Raw genomic sequence first — 17,738 nt, forward strand, 5'->3', positions numbered from 1 at the left:
CAGAGGGGGAATGGAGGTGAGGGGAGGCTGGGGACAGCTCTTGGCCACCGTCCCACTGTCCCTGCCTTGGGTCTGCACTGTGTGGAACCACGCATGGGAGCTGTCTTCACGGAGCCTGGCCCAAGGGCTCAACTGGGACAGATCTCCACTCCCCTCTGCTGCTCTGTGGCTCCAGTGACCCTCGGGCCACTTGGATGACTGGATACTGCCCGTCTGAAGAGGTCTGCAGCTGGCTCTTCTCTGTGCCCCCTGTGGGAAGCACACTTGGGGGCAGGAGTCTCCTCTGGCAAGTCTCCTCTGGGCAGCGCTGAGGGCTGTTCCGGAGGCCCCCAGACACAGGAGGAGCAGCGTCCCGCTGCCCGGCTTTTCTCGGATGGTGTGCTTTTGGCTCCAGGTGTCCTGGACTGCAGCACCACTGGACGTGGAAGGTCTTCTTGCAACTGACTTCCAGTATTTGACAGTTTGTCCACCTAGTGATTGTGGGACATCTTCTTTTAGGTGGAGCGGAGAGCTCTGGGGTCTCTTGCCACAGCCATGCGGGGTGACTGCAGCCACACTGCCTCGGGTGCTGCCCCATCGCCTGCGAAGCCCCGCCATCCACCTGGTGGCTCCTGCCAGTGGCCGCAGAACTGCATTCCTAATTTGGATGGACTCCATCGTAGGAGGATAAACTCAGAGGTGACCCACCAGCCAAAGCTACCCTGACACGTAATCGAGTTGCTGCTTCATATTTCCAAATAAAGTTGAACAGTCGAACTAAAAGATCTCACTTGGGAACTGAACTTAAATCTACATACTGCCTGCCTCGCGGTATTAAGAGTTCTAGACTTTGAATAACCAGGTCCGGGAATTGGTCTGGCAGGCTCTCTGGCTGCACCTCTCTCTGCGGCACTGTTAATTGCCAGCTTGGACAGATCGTACCGAGCATACCAAGTACCCAGCCGGTGCCTCGTGATCTGAAAGCAGCCAGAAGGAGGTCGGAGCTGTCCTGTCCTGGCCACCCAGAGGGACCTGCGGCACTGAAGGCCACCCAGCAGTAGCAGAGACAGGGACGGTCCTTGCACACATGGGAAGCTGGCAGTCACGCTTGGCCTGTGAGGTGTGCTGGTGGGAGGAAATGCAGAAGGGAAGGTCCCTTGTCCAGTCAGACCACAGCAGGGACGTGCAACATGGCCCCTGTCCCCCTGCTGAGCCCAGGCCCAGGCAGGCAGAGAATCTGGAAGAAAGAGCTCAGAGCTAGAAGGCCTGTGCACATCTCATGGCAGACAGTAAGGACATAGGAGGGAGGTGGCTGTGCGACTAGGGCCTGCTGGGGACCTTGGTGACCCCAGCAGAAAGAGGGGTGGCCTGGGCACCTGCTCTGGGTCACCGTCCCGCCCCAATCTGGAAGCCTGGGGAGGGGCCTCCAGCCACCTGTGCTGCAGGGTCCTCCTGTCCTCAGTCTTGTCTCCCCTGCAGCCTCCCGGAGCCTGGGAGCAGCTCGGGAAGAGGGTGCAGGTTTGCACTCACATCCCCCCAAGAGGGAAGCTGTTTCTACCCCAGTTGTCCTGCAAAGGAGAACCGTGCAGGAAAGGTCACTTCTTCATAACTAACTCAGAGATGGTAAAAGTAGCAACAGGACTGCCTGCGAGTGGGGTGCCCGGCGCGCCCTGGTCCCTTCCCAGGGTGACCCGCCTCCTCCCCGTTGCACACAGCAGGGGGGTTGTGGGGTGGGAACTTTGGTCTGACTTTTGGGGTTCAAAGCCGGTTCCACCTTGAGTGACCTTGGGCCCGACTCTGGCCTCTCTCACACTGGCAGCAGTGTGGCCAGAGTGTGCACCGCCTTCTTGGGGCTGTGCCAGGCAGGGAGGGGCACCAGCACCCAGCATGTGTGCCGTGAAGGCGGCTGGCGTAGCCTCCCTGTTGACCAGAGAGAAGGGGCCAGGGGCACCCAGGACTCCGGCTGGGAGGCCATGTCCCTGAGGAGGAGCGGCTGGTGTGTCTCGGGAGCTGTGTGGCCCTCCACCTCCCAAACCACCAAGGGCCACGGGTCCAACAGGGAAGTGGAGCAAGCTGCCGGGCGCGGGGACGGGAGGCCAAGCTCCCGTGAAGAATGTGCCCACGACGCAGGCCCGCAGGCCTCGAGCGCCCCAGGGAGGGCTTCCAGCTTCTGCTTGCCCCCAGACACCGGAGACACGGAGACCACCTCCATGGACGGCGTGTGCTTGACCTCTCCCTGGAGCATGGCAGCTGGGCGCCAGCCCGCCCCACACGCACAGGAGCCAGAGGCGCAGACTGGCCTCTTCTACAGGCCCAGTTACGGCTATTTAAATGTGATTTAGACATTTAAGCTATTCAGATATTATCTGATTATTTAGGAACATTTATAGGGGCTAAGCGTAAGTAACAGTTGATCAGAAACGTAGCAGCTATGAAATCGATCCTCAAGAGCCACGGCTCTGACAAGTGGCTGGTATTTATTTAACGTACATTAAAACCTTTTAAAATTTGCATTAAGAGAGCCTCGAGCTTAGTGAAGTCTCAGGGGACATGCATTATGATAAAGATGCTGTCACCACTGGCCCTCGGTGTGGAACGAGGCCAGGTCAGTGGAGGCTCGTTTTCACTGACTGCCAGCCTTAAAAGGAGGCACAGAGCAAGCAGCTGAGAGGAAGGGCCAGCTCTGCCGTGGTCGCCTGCGACACAGGCCACAGAGATTCCTTGCTTCTCCCCTGGCGGCGAGGTGCAGCCATGGGCCTGTGGCCCACGTTGGCGGCTGACCTGGGCAGGCCTGTCTGCCTGAGCTCAGATCCGTGGGGACGTTTACCAACCTGCGCCCCAGGTCAGGGCATGGCTAACGATGGCACTTCACGGTGCCCAGACGCGGCTTGCCACGTCCAGCCAGGGACAGGGACAGCGAGCCGCAGAGGGGTGGCTGTGGAGCCCTGCTGGAGGCATGGCTTCTACTCGGGCTTAACCCAGGAGCGTGCACCCCCTGCAGCAGGCCCGAGCGCACGGCTGGCCTGGCCCTGGCGTCTGCGCTCTGTGCCCAGGCCCTCACCTGGAGGCTTGAAAGTACGACTCCTGGGCCCCAACCTCCTCCCCCAGAACCTCGGGTGGCGGGCTGGCATCTCTGTCCAGACCCCGGGAGATCTTGTTCCCTTCTGATACAGCCTTGGCTCTGCCTAGGCCAGACTGCTTGATCTTGAATCCTGGGCCAGCGAGGAACAGGGCTGTGCCCCAGGGCCAGATGTCCCCTGCTGAGAGCCAGCAACCGCTGGGCACCCATCGGGCTTCCCCACCTCCAAAGTGGAGGCCATGGGTGGGGAGACTCCTTTGGCTTGGCGGTGAAACTGGCGTCCCTCAATGCACAGGAGCAGGAGGGGCTCGTGTCCTCACGGGCTCCAGTGTGGCGGGCAGCTCCTGTCCTCAACCGCAGAGGACAATCTGCAGCCCTTTGGGCCTGGCTGGGCCCTTTCCCTTCCACCCAGAGAGAGGGTGGCTGGCCCTGGGCGACTCCTGGGGACAGTGTGTTCCGCCGTGCAGGCACCTGCTGGTCGCGCCTGGAGAGCAGTGTGGCCTTGAAGGACTGTGAACAGAAGACACCGCCTCTAGAAGGCCCGCTCTGCTTGCAGCTCTGCTTTCTCCTCCCTCCCACCCTCTCAGGGGCTCCAGTTCCCAACGTTCCCAGCAGATGGCCTCCCACACTTCAGAGGCTGGCCTCAGCCTCCCCCGCAGAGCCAGCCCAGCCCCAGGCCACAGCCGCGTTCTCACCCACCTGCCTGGGGCTGGAGGCCGGAGAGGAGAGGCTGCTCTGTCCTCCTCTCCCAGGCCGGGTGGATCAGGGCTGCCTCTCCACAGGGCTGTGAAGTGCCTTTCAGGAGAGGTCCTCAGACTCCTCTAGCTGCCAGCTTGTTTTGTGCCGTTTTCGGAGTGGTTTTGGAACTGCCTTGTGAAATCGGAACCCTGGGCACTCTGTGTCACCTCCCAGGCGGCCTGCACTGTAGAGGGCACACCGGTGACCGTCCAGGTGTCCACCTGAGGCCTCCTGCAGCTCCACACCAGCCCTGCAGGAGGTGCTCTGGCCCAGCGACTCTGCTCCCGGTGCATCACATGCCATCCACACACGTGGCTTTGCCGTGTGCTGTTTCGGCTTTGGCGAGTTGGTACGTGGCAGGGGGCAACACGTCTGTTGGAGGAGCCACCAGACTCGCCCCAGGAGCGGAGACGAGGTCACCAAGGGCACTGCCACCTGCACGTCCACAGGAGGGAGCTGGCCGGAGGCCCTCCTCTGGGCCACAGACAGGGTCCACGGGACAGCTGTCCTACCTCCAGAGAGGGCTGGGCTGAGGCGTGAGGGGGCTGGTTCCAGAGAGCCGGGGCCTCCTCGGGAGGCCCGGCCAGGCAGGCTGAGACCCCGGGCTGAGGCCCTGCTGGGCGGCTTCACTTTTGACTGAACCGGCAGCCTGCTGCTCCCGGAGTCCCCAGGCCGGGCACAGGACCAGGCTCCTCTGCAGGGTGCAGCACAGAAGGCGGAGCCCTCGGTGACACTGGTCTCTGGGGTGGAGCCTGATGTCCACGGCCCACCGTGGCCCTGTGCTGGGGTCTGGCTGCAGGAGGCTGTGGCTCCTGCCTTGTGCCGTGACGGAGGAGTGTGCCACCTTCTCCCTTAGCAACCGGCCGTGAGTGCCGCCCGTCGGGGTCTCAGCCCTGCAGCCTGCAGTTCTACTCCTCGCCTGGAAGTCTCTGTCCCAGGGAGGGTGGAGTTCGGCAGGCGCCATCTGGACTTGCTGCCAGAGAGGTGGGAGCTCTGGGGCTCCTCGGCGAGTTCCAGGGGTCACTGAGGTCATCCGGTGACAGAGGCAGCGCCTTTCTCCGCCCAGGCACCGTCCCACCATGGCCTCTCTCGCCCCGCCGGTGTCTTCTGAGGCTGGGCAGAGGAGTGGGAAGGGCAGGTGTGTGGGACGGGGGTGCAGCACAAGCCGGGGCAAGCCCAGCCTCCCTTTGCGGCCTCAGGAGAAGGTGACCAGGGGAAGCCTGGCCCCAGCATGCAGGGCTTTCCTTGGATGAAGGTCTGGGTTTGGGAAGGGGAGGATGCAGCCCCAGGCCCCGCCTCTTGCCCTGGTTCCGCCGGCTGCTCCGGGAGGCGAGCGGCATTACCAACCAGGGTCTGACCACCAGCCGTCTGGCCACCAGCTCCCAGAGACTCCGGCCCCTCTGGGTTGAAGTGTACCCTTCCTGGCCAGCTGGGAAGCTCTCTGCCACCCATGCCTTCGTTCATTCTCTCGACATCTCTCTGCCCTGGGCGGTGCCCCAGGCCTGCATGTCCCAGGGCCCAGCCTCCCTCTCTTCTGACTCACACCCCTGCTCCCAGCTCCTGTACCTTCCAGACACACTGGAGCTGCACATCCGGGTGGCCTGCTGACCTCCCGGTCTCTGCTGTGTGTGCGGCACCCTCTTCCTTTGGGTGGACGATCCCCCCTTGTTCTCTTCTCTGCTCATGCCTCTTTTCCAAGCCCGAGGTGTCCTCCCCAGGGGCTGCTAGTGTCACTCTGGGTGTCGCATTTATCCCACCATGGGTAACTTGTCATTCCTTCACCTGCCTGGGAGCTCCCTAAAAGCAGATCTGCAACTCATTCATAGCAGTCATTCAGTCATATCATCACCATCGCCATCGTCCCCATTACCATTGTCACCACCATTGTCACCATCACCATCATCACCATCACCATCACCACCATCATCACCATCACCAACATCACTACCACCATTGCTGTCGTCACCACCATCATCACCACCATTACCATCACCACCATCACCATCACCATCACTATCATCACCACTATCACTATGCCAGTAACCACTGACTGCCATGTAAGTAACCACCATCACCATCACTAACATCAAAGCATCATTACCATCACCACCATACCCAACATTGCCATCACCAGCACCATCGTCATCACCACTGTCATTATTATTACCATTATCACAGTCATCAGCACTGGTTGGCCAGCTGCAGTGGCCAGGTAGTTCACAGCAGAGGAGCTCAGATGCGCACACATCTGGTTTGGGTCACCTTTGGCAGCAGAGCACCCTCCTGTAAAATAGAGTTACTCAGGGTTCCTGGGGATGCCCCTTGCTGTACCTCAGCAGGGCTCCCTCCAGGATGGATGGGGCTCGACTGGTGGTACAGTCACCTCCTGCTCTTTGGAGCCCCAGCTCAGAGAGAGGGAGGACTCAAGGATCTTTCAAGTCCCAGGGCATTGGCTCCCAAATCTTGAATTTTACCAAGCAAACTTAAACAGTAAAAAGATTTATTGTGGTTTCAACTTTTATTTTAATTAAGCAAGATATTAGCCCCCGTCCTTACTGTCTCTGGACAGGAGTCCTGCAGAAGCCCCCTCGTTGGCTTCCTCCTGTGGCACTTGCCCCTGCTCTGTCTCACGTGCAGCAGCATGGGGTTTTTGGTGACCACATCGGGTTCCCCTGGGTCTCAGAGTAAAATGCTGAGTCCTCCCACAGACACCCACCCCAGGACCTGGCTCTGACACTCTGAGCTCATCACGCTCATCTTTTCCCTGGTCATGGCTGTCCATTGCTCTGACCTAGTGACTCTTGCTTGGGACCCTGAGCCTTTGTGGTGGCTCCTGCCCCTACATCACCACCGTTCTATGGCATTGCAGTGGGTTCCCTCATCAGAGGTGACTTTTTCAGTCACCTTATCTGAAAGAGCTTGAGGCTATCACCCGTGTCCTCTGGCCCCAGGTGTACCTGTTATTTGCTTACCCTTCTCCTCCAACAGATCCATGTGGGCTAGACTCTGCCCTATCTGCTCCTCTGCAGACTCCCCCTTCAGAGGGGCAAGCTGGCCTCAGCCTGTGAGGACTTCATGAGTGAATGAATGAGCACATGGATTGCTACTCACTCAGCTGTCACCTGGTGTCATACGAGGACATACTCACAGTATCTGTAAGAAGGCCACCACTTTAGAGTGAAGGGTACCCCTACACAATATGGGACTACCTTGCCCCGACACCCTGAGAAGACTCCCCACCATTCACCTCTGGTTCTCAGGGTAGTGCACCCTTAAGCAGCTGAACCCCACTACCTAGCACCTTGCTCACATATGGTCTGTATACAGGACCAGCTACATGAGGCCTCATGGTCACTGCTGGACTTGGGGTGGCCTTGGGCACCTGCTGGAGCCCTTACCCTAGACACCTACCTGACAGAGCGCTGCAGCTCAGTGACTGCAATAAATCCCCAAATATTAAATTGATGATGGAAATCTAAAATATTAATGCATTCTAATTGAATATTCTCTGATAAATTATCTGAGCATTTGCAGCAATTTGATTTTACTTTCATTTCTTAAGAAACTTTCAGTTGCATAAATACAGCCATTAAAGCAATTCAAGCAAGGGAACATTTTCTGCTCCTAAGGGGGATGGTGCACACAGAGTGCCTGCACGTTTCCTTCACATGATTGATCAAACCACAGAACCAAGGCAGCCAGGTCCTTGAACGATGCTTTCTTCATGTCCCTCTGGCTTTAGCAAGGATGGTATGAATTCCCCAGAGTTACAGGGAGATAGTGGGGATCCTTGGGCACAGCTGGAGACCAGTCCATCTGGCTGCACTGCAATGACTGGGGCCACTGGCCAGGCCACATGCGTACCTGCCCCCACCATGGGACAGGAGAGGGCAACCCCTGCAGGTGATGGGCAGGGCCAACTGCCACCTTGTCTCCATGTCAGCGCTTCCCCACAGAGGCCATTCCCTGAGGGCTGAGCTGATGGCCCAGGGATGACTCCCGCAATCACTCTTAGATGGTTTCCCCACTCCAGCCATGGACACAGTGTCTGTACAGAGGGCCGGGATGACATTGTCACCCTATGTCTATGGGGGAGAAAACCCAACACACGTGGACTCTGGGAACATGTTGGCTCCTTCCCAGAGACTAAATTCTTTATGTTCAACTAACCCATGGACTCTCTGGCCCTAGAGAACTAGGTTCATCAGGGGTAAGAGGTCAGCACTCTGCTCTGCGGGGACTTAGCTAGTGCTAAAACTTGTGTATTTATAAGGAGATTCTATAATTCTAGGCATCCTAACAAGAGAAGTATGGCAGCCCACCAGAGCTGATACTGAGCCAGTTACCAGAAGTAGAGAAATGGGCACCATGGGTTCTATCTACCCGTCTGGTTTTTGTCTAGTTGAGTTGCCATATTGTCATGCTTTACATCTATGCAAGTTATAAAAAAGTACAACACTATGCTTTTGCTTTACATAGTGAGCTGTCTTTTAAAGAAATTAAGAGAAGCTCACTATCTTTCACATTGGCCTTTTCCTGTGGATCTGAATTTTGAACTGATGCTACTGGGTTTTGGCCTGAAGAACATCCTTTACATTCCTGTGGGTATGCTGGTGACATATTCCCTCAGTGTGCATATCAGGGATGACTATCTCATTCTAAATTTTTGAAGAATTTTTTTCTGAATGTAGAATTCTTGGTCATTCCATTGGCCTGTGACTCCAATGTTTCCAGAGGGAAATCAGCGATCTTCCTCTCTGTGGTCAAGTGTACATAACTTGGCTTCTCTCTGCTGTAGAGGTTTTTCTGCTTAATTTTGAATTTCAGCAGTCTGACTATAAGGAATAACTTTTTTTGGTATTTGTCCTGTCTGGATTCATCAAGTTTTTTAGATCTATGTTTACTTCTCTACCAAATTTGGGGAAATTTCAATCTTTATTTTTTCAAGGATTTTTCTTAATATCTTTCTGTTCTTTCTCTGTAACCCCCACTTAGACAGATATTGGGTCCCTTGTCATTGTCCCACTAAAACCGTATGTTTCAGTCTCCCCACCAGTCATTATTCAGATGGGATAATCTTATTGATCTCTTAAATGTACTGACTCTTTATTTTGCCTGCTATGTTCTACTTCTCAGCCAATCCAGTGGGGTTTTCATTTGAGGGAGTATACTTCTCAATTTCACCATTTTCATTTGGTTATATTTTTAAAGATTCCATTTTCTGCTGTTATTTCTCATTTATTCATTCATTCTGACCACATTTTCTTTAATATATTTGAAGAAAATATATTTTCTTCAAATATATTTGGAAGAGATATTTAAAGTTTCTAGTTGCTTGTTTTAGTAAGCTCTTTTTTCACTGTTCTGACAAAAAGACCTGACAAGAACGATTATAGAGGAGGAAAGGTTTATTTGGGGTTCCTCATTTCAGAGGTCTCAGTTCATAGATGGCCAACTCTGTTGCTCTGAGCCTGAGGTAGGGCAGCACATTCATGGTGGAAGAGTGTGTAGGAAGAGAGCAGCTCAGGACATGGCACTAGGAAGCAGAGAGACAGCTCTGCCCATCAAGAACAAAATGTAAACCCCAAAGGCATGCCCCCCCAATGATTCACCTCCTTCAGCCACACCCTACCTGCCTACTGCTACTGCCCAGTTAATTTAAGTGGATTAATGCACCGATTAGGTTGAGGCTCTCGTAACCCCATCATTTCACCTCTAAACATTCTTGCATTGTCTCCCACATGAGTTTTTGAGGGACATCTCACATCTGTATCATAACACTGCTAATTCCAATATATGCATAATCTCAGGGTTAATTTCTTTGGGCAGTTTTCCCTTTTGATTATGGTCACGTTTCTCTTTCTTTATGCCTAGAAATTTTTGTTTGTGTACTCATCAGTGTAGACAATATGCTGTATAGACCTGGTTACGATCTCTCTGAAGTAAGTTTATTTTTGTCATAGCAGGGAGTTAACTTGGCTGAACTCAAACCTCAATCTCTTTCCCTTATAGAAGGTGGCAGCTGAAATCTCTGCCCAGTTCTTCTGCTTTCCTAACTTCTCTGGAGTGACCTACACGTGCACAGTTTCAGGGGCCTCCAAGGATCTGGGCAGCCTTTAAAGTCTGTTGGGGAGTCCCTGCCTTGTGGCTACACATTTTCTAGGACATAGCTTCTCACATTCCAGCTGCTATGTCTGCTCCCATGCCCTCTATAACTTGGGTGACCACTAAGACTGGTTTTGTGCCTGAGATCTGCCCACGATTCAAAGCCAGGACTGAAGGGAGGCCACACAAACAGGTCTCACCCGGTGTGGTTTTCTTCCTCCAGGTAGAGTCTTGAACCATTCCTGCATGCTACTGATTAGCACTCTCAAGTAATTTCAAATAGTTAAAAATTTTCCCAGAGCTCATCATCTGTAGAGAGTTAGTATGATATAAATTACTCCATGATTACTAGAACTCCCAACCTTATTATCATTGGGTACTTGTCACCTAACATAAAACTTCATAATGATCACAAAAGGCTGACCAGGAGAGATGGGCCCGAGGTTTACATCAAGCATTCTTTTGGTAAGTCCTTAACGACATCTAGTCCATGCTCAGCATCATATCTGATAGGAGGCCTATCCCTCAAGGAACTTTAGGTTAGTGGGGGACACTGAAAGACTGTCAAAACCTGTGACAGAAGGAAGGAGACTGTCATGACCCATAGGAGGGTCTCTGCGGGGTCCTGGAAGCAGGGCTTTCCCAGAGGATGCAGGAATAACCAGGTCAGGGAGGTATCCAGTCAGTGGAACCCTCCAGACCACAGGTCACTGAATGTGTGCATGAAGCTGGAAGCCGTCACCCAGCCTGGCTGGAGTTTGTGTGACTTGCGGCCGAGGGGACCTGTGTGACAGGAAGAGGAGGCGGACCCTCTCCTGAGGACAGGAGACCAGAAGGGGAGCAACACGCGTGTCCACACTTTGGCAAGATCACCTAGCTTCACTGGAGAGTGAACAACAAACACAGCCATTACTCATTCTCAAGCGGACACCTTCAGAGTCCGAGAAACAGGCTCCTAGTGGACTCAGGACTCGTCTGCCAAGTGACCCAGCTGGGTCTGTCGGGCTGACATGCTGGTTCAGCCAGCTCATCACGGGGTCACCTTCAAGCATTACAGAGGGTCCCCATCTCTCAGCACAGACCCCAGCGCACACGTTTACTCCACGAGCTCTGGAGCCTGAACAGGGAGGGTGTGTGTCCTTCCACTCCCTGTTCTGGAAGGTTCCTGAGCATTTCTGGCTGGCCTGTGGCACCAGAGCACAAAGCGGAACCCCATTTACCAAGGAAACATGAAGACGCCACTCTGTCACTCAAGGCCGGTGGGAGTCCCCTGGTATCCGAGAGGATGTGAGCCGCCCTCCCTGCCACGTGCGACCTCCTGCTCCAGAAATGGCCTCCCACACCTTCGAGTGGCTGCCTTTACACAGCCGCTGAGATCAAGAGGACTTCCTCCTGGAGCTCTGGGCTGGAGTGCCTCCTCCAGGGCTCACCCTCTGGCAGGACTGGTGACCAGAGACCTCCCACTGGCCCCACTGCTTCCACCGCCTCCCATAGCACCAGGCTGGGGACCGAGTCTTCAACACAGGGCTCTTGGGGACACTCCAGATCCGACCACTGCATTCTGTGTGCTGTCTCCCGAGGCTGCCCTGAGCTTCGGGTCTCTCACTGAAGCCGTGGTCTAGTTCCACGGGCAGAACTTCCAGGGGTGCACACGGCTCCACCTCCTGGCCAACGAACCACTCCCCACTCCACCGGGAGCCCCTCCGCCCTGGGGAGGAGGCGCTGGGAGACTCTTCGCCCACAGGAAGAGCCTGCCATTGCCCAGGCGTGGAGGAGCGTCCTGCCGCCTCCCGCCTGCTTTCTCACTCAACACCCTCCATCAGAAGGAGAGGCCTTAATGAGCTTGGCCCTGTGGACCCCAGCTGAGATCCCCGAGCATGTGCCCGGCCTGGTCGGCCTGTCCAGCCACACTGGGCTCTCCAATTCAGGCTCTGCCAGGAGCACCTTCCCACCCTGACAGGAAGCCGGGCTTCCTGTGGATGGAGGTGCAGGAGAGGCCCAGAGGCTGAACTGGGGCAGCAAGCAACCTCAGTGTGTGGAGAGGGTGTGTGCGTGTGCAGTGGGGTGTGTGCATGTACATGGCGGGAGTGTGTGTGTGCACGTGGAGGGTGTGTGTGTTCATGCAGTGGGGTGTGTGCATGCATATTAAGAGGGGTGTGTGCATGTACATGGAGGGTGTGTGTGTGGTCATGCAGCAGGGTGTCCATCTGGGGGGTGGTCCTGCAGTGGGGTGTCCATACAGTGGTGTGTCCATGCAGTAGGGGGCACATGCAGCAGGGTGGTCGTGCAGTGGGGTGTTCATGCAGTGGGGTGCACATGCAGTGGGGTGGTCATGCAGCAGGGTGCTCAGGCAGTAGGGTTGTGTGTGGTCATGCAGTGGGGTGTCCAAGCAGGGGGGTGTCCATGCAGCAGGGTGCACATGCGGTGGGGTGGTCAGGCAGTGAGGTTGTGTGTGGTCATGCAGTGGGGTGTCCGTGCAGCAGGGTGCACATGTAGTGGGGTTGTCAGGCAGTGGGGTTGTGTGTGGTCATGCAGTGGGGTGTCCATGCAGGGGGGTGTCCATGCAGCAGGGTGCATATGCAGTGGGGTGGTCAGGCAGTGGTGTTGTGTGTGGTCATGCAGTGGGGTGTCCGTGCAGCAGGGTGGTCATGCAGCAGGGTGCACATGCAGTGGGGTGGTCATGCAGTGGGGTTGTGTGTGGTCATGCAGCAGGGTGGTCATGCAGTGGGGTGGTCATGCAGTGGGGTGTCCGTGCAGGGGTGTCCATGCAGCAGGGAGTTGCTGTACTGCTGCTGAGACCTTCGTGGTGGTTTGGAGTCCATGTGCTGAGGCAAACCTTTTGCTGGAGCCCAGGTGGAGAGTCTGTTCCCATTTGCTACAGGTTTGTCTCCACCCAGAGCCCAGCTGGGCCTGGCTGCTGTGCTGGGCAAGTGGTGGCTGGATGTGAGGCTCCACACGGAGCCTGAGGAGCTCTGTGACTGGGACAGCAGTGCTGACACTGGCCGGGCTTCCCGGGCTGGCCAGCTTGGACTGGGGCTTCACTGGGATTGTCCCCGCTCTTCACCACGCGTGCCCTCTGGTCCACCGTGTGCCAGTGTGGTGACAACACGGGGTGAGGCCTGCCCTTGGTGGGGAGCCAGTGGACAGTAAGCTGTAGACATGAGGCCGGAGTGCACTCCATGGGCCAGTGGCTGAGAAGGGACAGGGGCGAGGGGAAGGGCTGCTCAGTTAGATCTGAATCGCTTGCCCAGAGCTGCCTCGGGTTGCGGGATCCCCAGCCACTGTGGGAAGGGCCATGGCAGAGACCAGCTGTCCACTGACACCTGTGTCCAGGTCATGCATCTGGACTATAGTTCCTGGGGTCCCTGCAGCCGGGTGTGGTCATGAGACTGGGCTTTGGGTAGATGCATGTCACCCCCGAGCCTGGCCAACCCTGTGGTCCCTGTCCTGAGGTCTTGGGTGGCCACAGCACAGGGCCCCTCCCTGCACAACGAGAAAGAAATCACTTCTCTTGTGTTAACTTTCTGACGTTTTGGACATGGTCCCTCTATAATGGTGGCCCACTCTGTGCTTTGAATACAGCCCTTGCTGCTCTGCCACTGCGACCTTTGAAGTGACCTTTCCTTCTCTTCCTCGCTCCCCCATCCCTGACCTCAGGGACAACAGGATTACCTTTCTTCCCCATCTCAGGCCGAGATATCTGTCTTGAGCACACACCCACCACAGGCATGAGGACTTGGGGGTGGCACCAGCAGGTCTCAGAAATGACTGTCTCCCAAATTAACAAGTGGATTACGACTCCAACAGGGAACGTGTGGAACGTAGCCTTTGGGTCACCTTAAAAACCCTGCTACCCCTGGTGGGCAGAACCACAGCCTCTGGGGCAGGAGACCTCTGTGTTTCTCCTTTGCCAGCAAAGCAACAAAACCTCTCTTTCCTTTTTCTCAAAACTGTGTTCCTGTTATTGGACTGGCACGGGGGACAAGGACCGAGCTTTTGGTAACAGGTCTAGCGGCCGAGCACCCCCCCACGCCCCGCAGCCTGTGTTGGAGTGGCACTTCCGACCTGGAGGTACAGTCCCCAGGGGGCACAGGGGGCACAGGGGGCACGGGAGCTGCCGGAGATGGTTTCCTGCCTGCGGATCTGCGGCGTCTCATTCCCACACCTAAAGGCCCGCCCTCTGTTCCTCCTGCACACTTCAGGCTCAGAACCTCGGCACCGCAGGTCGGGGGTCGGGGGCGGACCCTGCCCCGCTGCTCTCTCAGCCGCACTCGCTTGGGGGTGCACGCGCCCTGCTCTGCAGCTGCTGAGTGGACAGCCACCTCCCTGCAGGGCACTCAGCAGGGAGCAAGCCCCCCTCACTGCACGTCTTGAGGAGACAACCCGGCCCAGCAGGGCACCACCCTCTGCCGGCCCGGGGGGAGTGGCCCTTTTGCCAGCCCGGCCCGGCCGACTCCGTCCTGGCTGTTGCTCTGCAGCGGCAGAGGGCTCACGTGCGTCTTTCCCTGGGGTCCAGCGGAAGATGGATGAGCAGGACCAGTGAGCCCTGCAGACCCCGCACAGCCTGGGAGCCCTTCTGGGCACTGCTCTGCTCACAGGAACCTTTCTGCATGTGGCAGTGGAGGAAGAGAGACCCCCAGTCGGTCCTGGATCCTTAGCCTGAGGAGCCGCCAGCCGGGCAGACGAGGCTCCAGCCACCTTCAGGAGCTCGCCTTCTGTGGTGGTGGGCACGGGAGGCCCGAGCCCCCTCCCTCGCTCGCTTGACAATGACGTGCCACCGTGTGCCACCAGGGGTCGGTGGGCTGGCGGCTACCAGCCGTGGTCCTGGCCTAACCTGGCCCAGGCCCCGTTTCCTGAGTGTGGCCCTGACCCACAGCCCGCCCTCCCAGGCGTCTCCAGGCCTCTGTCCCACTCTGTGGCCTCAAGCCGTGGAGTGGCCCTTCTCGAAGGCAAGCCAGCCCCTCAAGAGCCACAGCTTCCCCTACGAAGGGCCTGGAAGTGCAGTGGAGAGCTCAGCGGAGAGCTCGCTGCCCTCCTTCCAATTCCTTCCCCAGGGCACCCTGAGGCTCCCGCCGCCCGTCGCACACAGAGGTCAGCCTCCAGGTCCCTCGTCTTTCTTCTTATTGTTTTTTTTTTTTTTTTTTTTTTTTGGTACTGGGGATGGAACCCAGGGTCACTTAACCCCTCAGTCACACCTCCAGCCTTTTACCTTTTGAGACAGGGTCTTGCTAAGTTGCCCTGCTGGCCTCCAACTTGGGATCCTCCTGTCTCAGCCTCCGGAGTTGCAGGGCTATAGGTGGGGGCCACCATGCCTGGGGTGACTTCCCTCGTGTTTTTGGCCGGTTCCCATCTAACACCACGCAGGCTGCAGCCACAGTCAGACATGAAGCCTCCTTTAGAACATACTTATTTACGTTAAGAACAAATTGCTTAGAGAAAGATGGTAAGGAACACCAGCGACAGCCAGGTGGAGCAAACACCTTGAACGTGGGGAGTGTGGCATGGGGACCACAGAACTGCCCCCAGCACCCTGGCAGAGAGCACTGGAGGTGCGGGTCCTGGATGGCTTCCCTTCATCCTGAGCCCTGTCTCACTGGCCGGGCCACCCTGGGGCCATGCTGACTCAGGAAGGCCACCAGCACCAGGGGAGACGTGGGGTGGGCACCTGGTGCTGCTGCAGGCACCGACCCTGCAGCTTCTGCTTGAAACAAACTGCCATTCCTGCCCCTTCCTGGCAGGGTCAGAGGACCCCTCACCGCTGTCATTGGGGTCTGCTTTCCCGGCCCCTTCCCTCCATTCTAAACACAGCCCAGTTCTGTGTGCTCAAAGGAACGAGGGACAAAGCAGGTTCCTCAGCACCAAGAACAGGACGTTCCAAAGAGAGGGGTGAGGCTTTTCCAGGGGGTCGAAATCACTGAGCAGAAGCTCACCATTGTTTTATCAAATCATTGCTCAGATCCGGTTGTGATTTTCTTTGAAGGGAAGAAGACAAGCGGGCTGCTGGGTCAGTGTCTCAATTACAGACACAAGTGCCCCCTGCAGGACGGGCAGCTGCAGAGGCCATGGGGAGCCAGGAGGCCCGAGGGTGACAGACAGCGCTGGGCTGTCCCGGCCTTGCCGATGCCCACTCGAGACCTTGGTTTCCATGCCAGGACCATCAGCCCAAGGTGCCACCAGGCCACGTGGAAAGGCGTGCGCACAGCCAGACCACAGGGCCTCAGAGATCACAGGCCGGCTCCATGTCCCTGCCCCACCTGCTTCCGTGCATGAGACAGTCCTTGAGAGCGACCTGGAGAGCCTGGGCCACGACCACGGAGGCCTCTGCCCTGGGGCACGGGCTCCCCACCCCGCTGGCCTCTGCTCTGCACAGCGCGGGCCTCACTATGGACAGGACCAGCCTCGGCCTTCCTGACACCCCGTGCAGAACCCGCCTGGCTCTTGGCGCCCAGGAAGAGAGGGGCCCCACTCACCCTCACGAGTTGCTGCGGGAAGGGCCCGCGCGAGTTCTCGGGCACATTGATCGGGGGGATGACCCAGTCCCGCTTCTGCCGCCTCAGTCCTCCGGAGCTCTGGTGCTGGGGCCACGGCCGCAGCGTGTCCCTCGGTGGCTGAGAGGGGTCCAGGGTCACGTCTTTCTTCTTTCCTCTCTGCGGCATTGTGTGGGGGGAGAGAGTCAAGGAGGTGTGGTTAAGTTCTGCACCAAGGAAAAGCGTGTCTGTCATTCTTGGTAGAGGAAAAACGTGAACTCTGGGAAAGGGGCTGAGACCAGAGAAGAAGTCGGGCAAGGCCCTCATCTGTACAGAGGCCCTGGGTTACCGTAAGGGAGAGAGAGGCCTCACAAAGGAGGCACTGCATCTCCAATTTAACCAGCGGTGTGGATAAGGGCTTTCGTTATTTATTTATGTTTTGGTGCTGGTGATTGAACCCAGGCATTCATGTTGCTAAGCACACATTCCACCATGGAGCTATATCCCAGCTCAATAAGGGCTTTGTAAACCCCAAATAATGGGGGAAATCATAAAAGATAAAAGATAAAAGAATGTTTTCTAATTTAAAACTCCTGTTTATAAAAATATAACCAAAAAGCAAATGACAAATTTGGAAAACATAATATATACCAAATTTGATGAAGGGTTAATAGCTCCTATATAAAGAGCTCTTACAAATCATTAAGAAGTAATGGAATATTTTTTCACAACAGGAAAAGGACGTAAAAAGATCATTCCTAGCAAAATAAATATCAATGGTTAATAAGTTTATGAAAATATTCACATCTTCCAGAAATAAAAAATGCAAATTAAAGTGATGCACCCTTTTCACCTATCGGATTGACAAGAGATAGCAGAATTAACACTTAACACTGAGGAGCACATTGTGAGTTAGGGTGTGAGTGGGGGCGAAGGCCGTGGGTGTGGGGTTTGGGTTAGGCAGCCTCACGTTCATGTGCCTCTCTACAGCAGCGTCCCTGCATTCTCTGTACCACCTCCTCTTTCTGAAAGGGGCGTGGTGGCGAGAGCTCTGGGTCCAAGGAGGGATGACCAGGAGGGACGGTGGCGTGCACCCAGGCTGAGCCTGCATGCCCTGCCACTGTGGCTCCAGCACAGCCTCCCCCACGAGTTGACCAGCAGCTAACCAGAGATTCAACGGCGCCTGTCCTGGTGACCCAGCAGCTCTGGAAAACCACCCTGGAAAACCTGGGTGGACGATGTTTTCATGACAGTAAAACCACCAGGGAGAACCTGGATGCCTGAGCATAAGCAGTCACTGTGGCCACATCTGGGACACCATGGTCACTGCAAGCCACTCTGACGTCGCTGACCTGGAGAGAAGGCACCAG

The 17,738-nt window shown here is 56.3% G+C and overlaps 1 protein-coding gene across 2 annotated transcripts in view; it reads right to left on the reverse strand.

The window, feature by feature from the left end:
- Positions 1–17,738, reverse strand: part of Cdh4 (cadherin 4) — a 446,648-nt gene that overhangs the window by 102,979 nt on the left and 325,931 nt on the right. For both annotated transcript variants that reach the window (XM_047534707.1, XM_047534698.1), the window contains exon 4: positions 16,372–16,548. In XM_047534707.1, coding sequence (XP_047390663.1) covers positions 16,372–16,548 — 177 coding nt within the window. The remainder of the gene's footprint in view (positions 1–16,371; positions 16,549–17,738) is intronic.

The sequence above is a fragment of the Sciurus carolinensis genome, chromosome 2 (assembly GCF_902686445.1).
Source record: "Sciurus carolinensis chromosome 2, mSciCar1.2, whole genome shotgun sequence".
Classification (NCBI taxonomy): domain Eukaryota; kingdom Metazoa; phylum Chordata; class Mammalia; order Rodentia; family Sciuridae; genus Sciurus; species Sciurus carolinensis.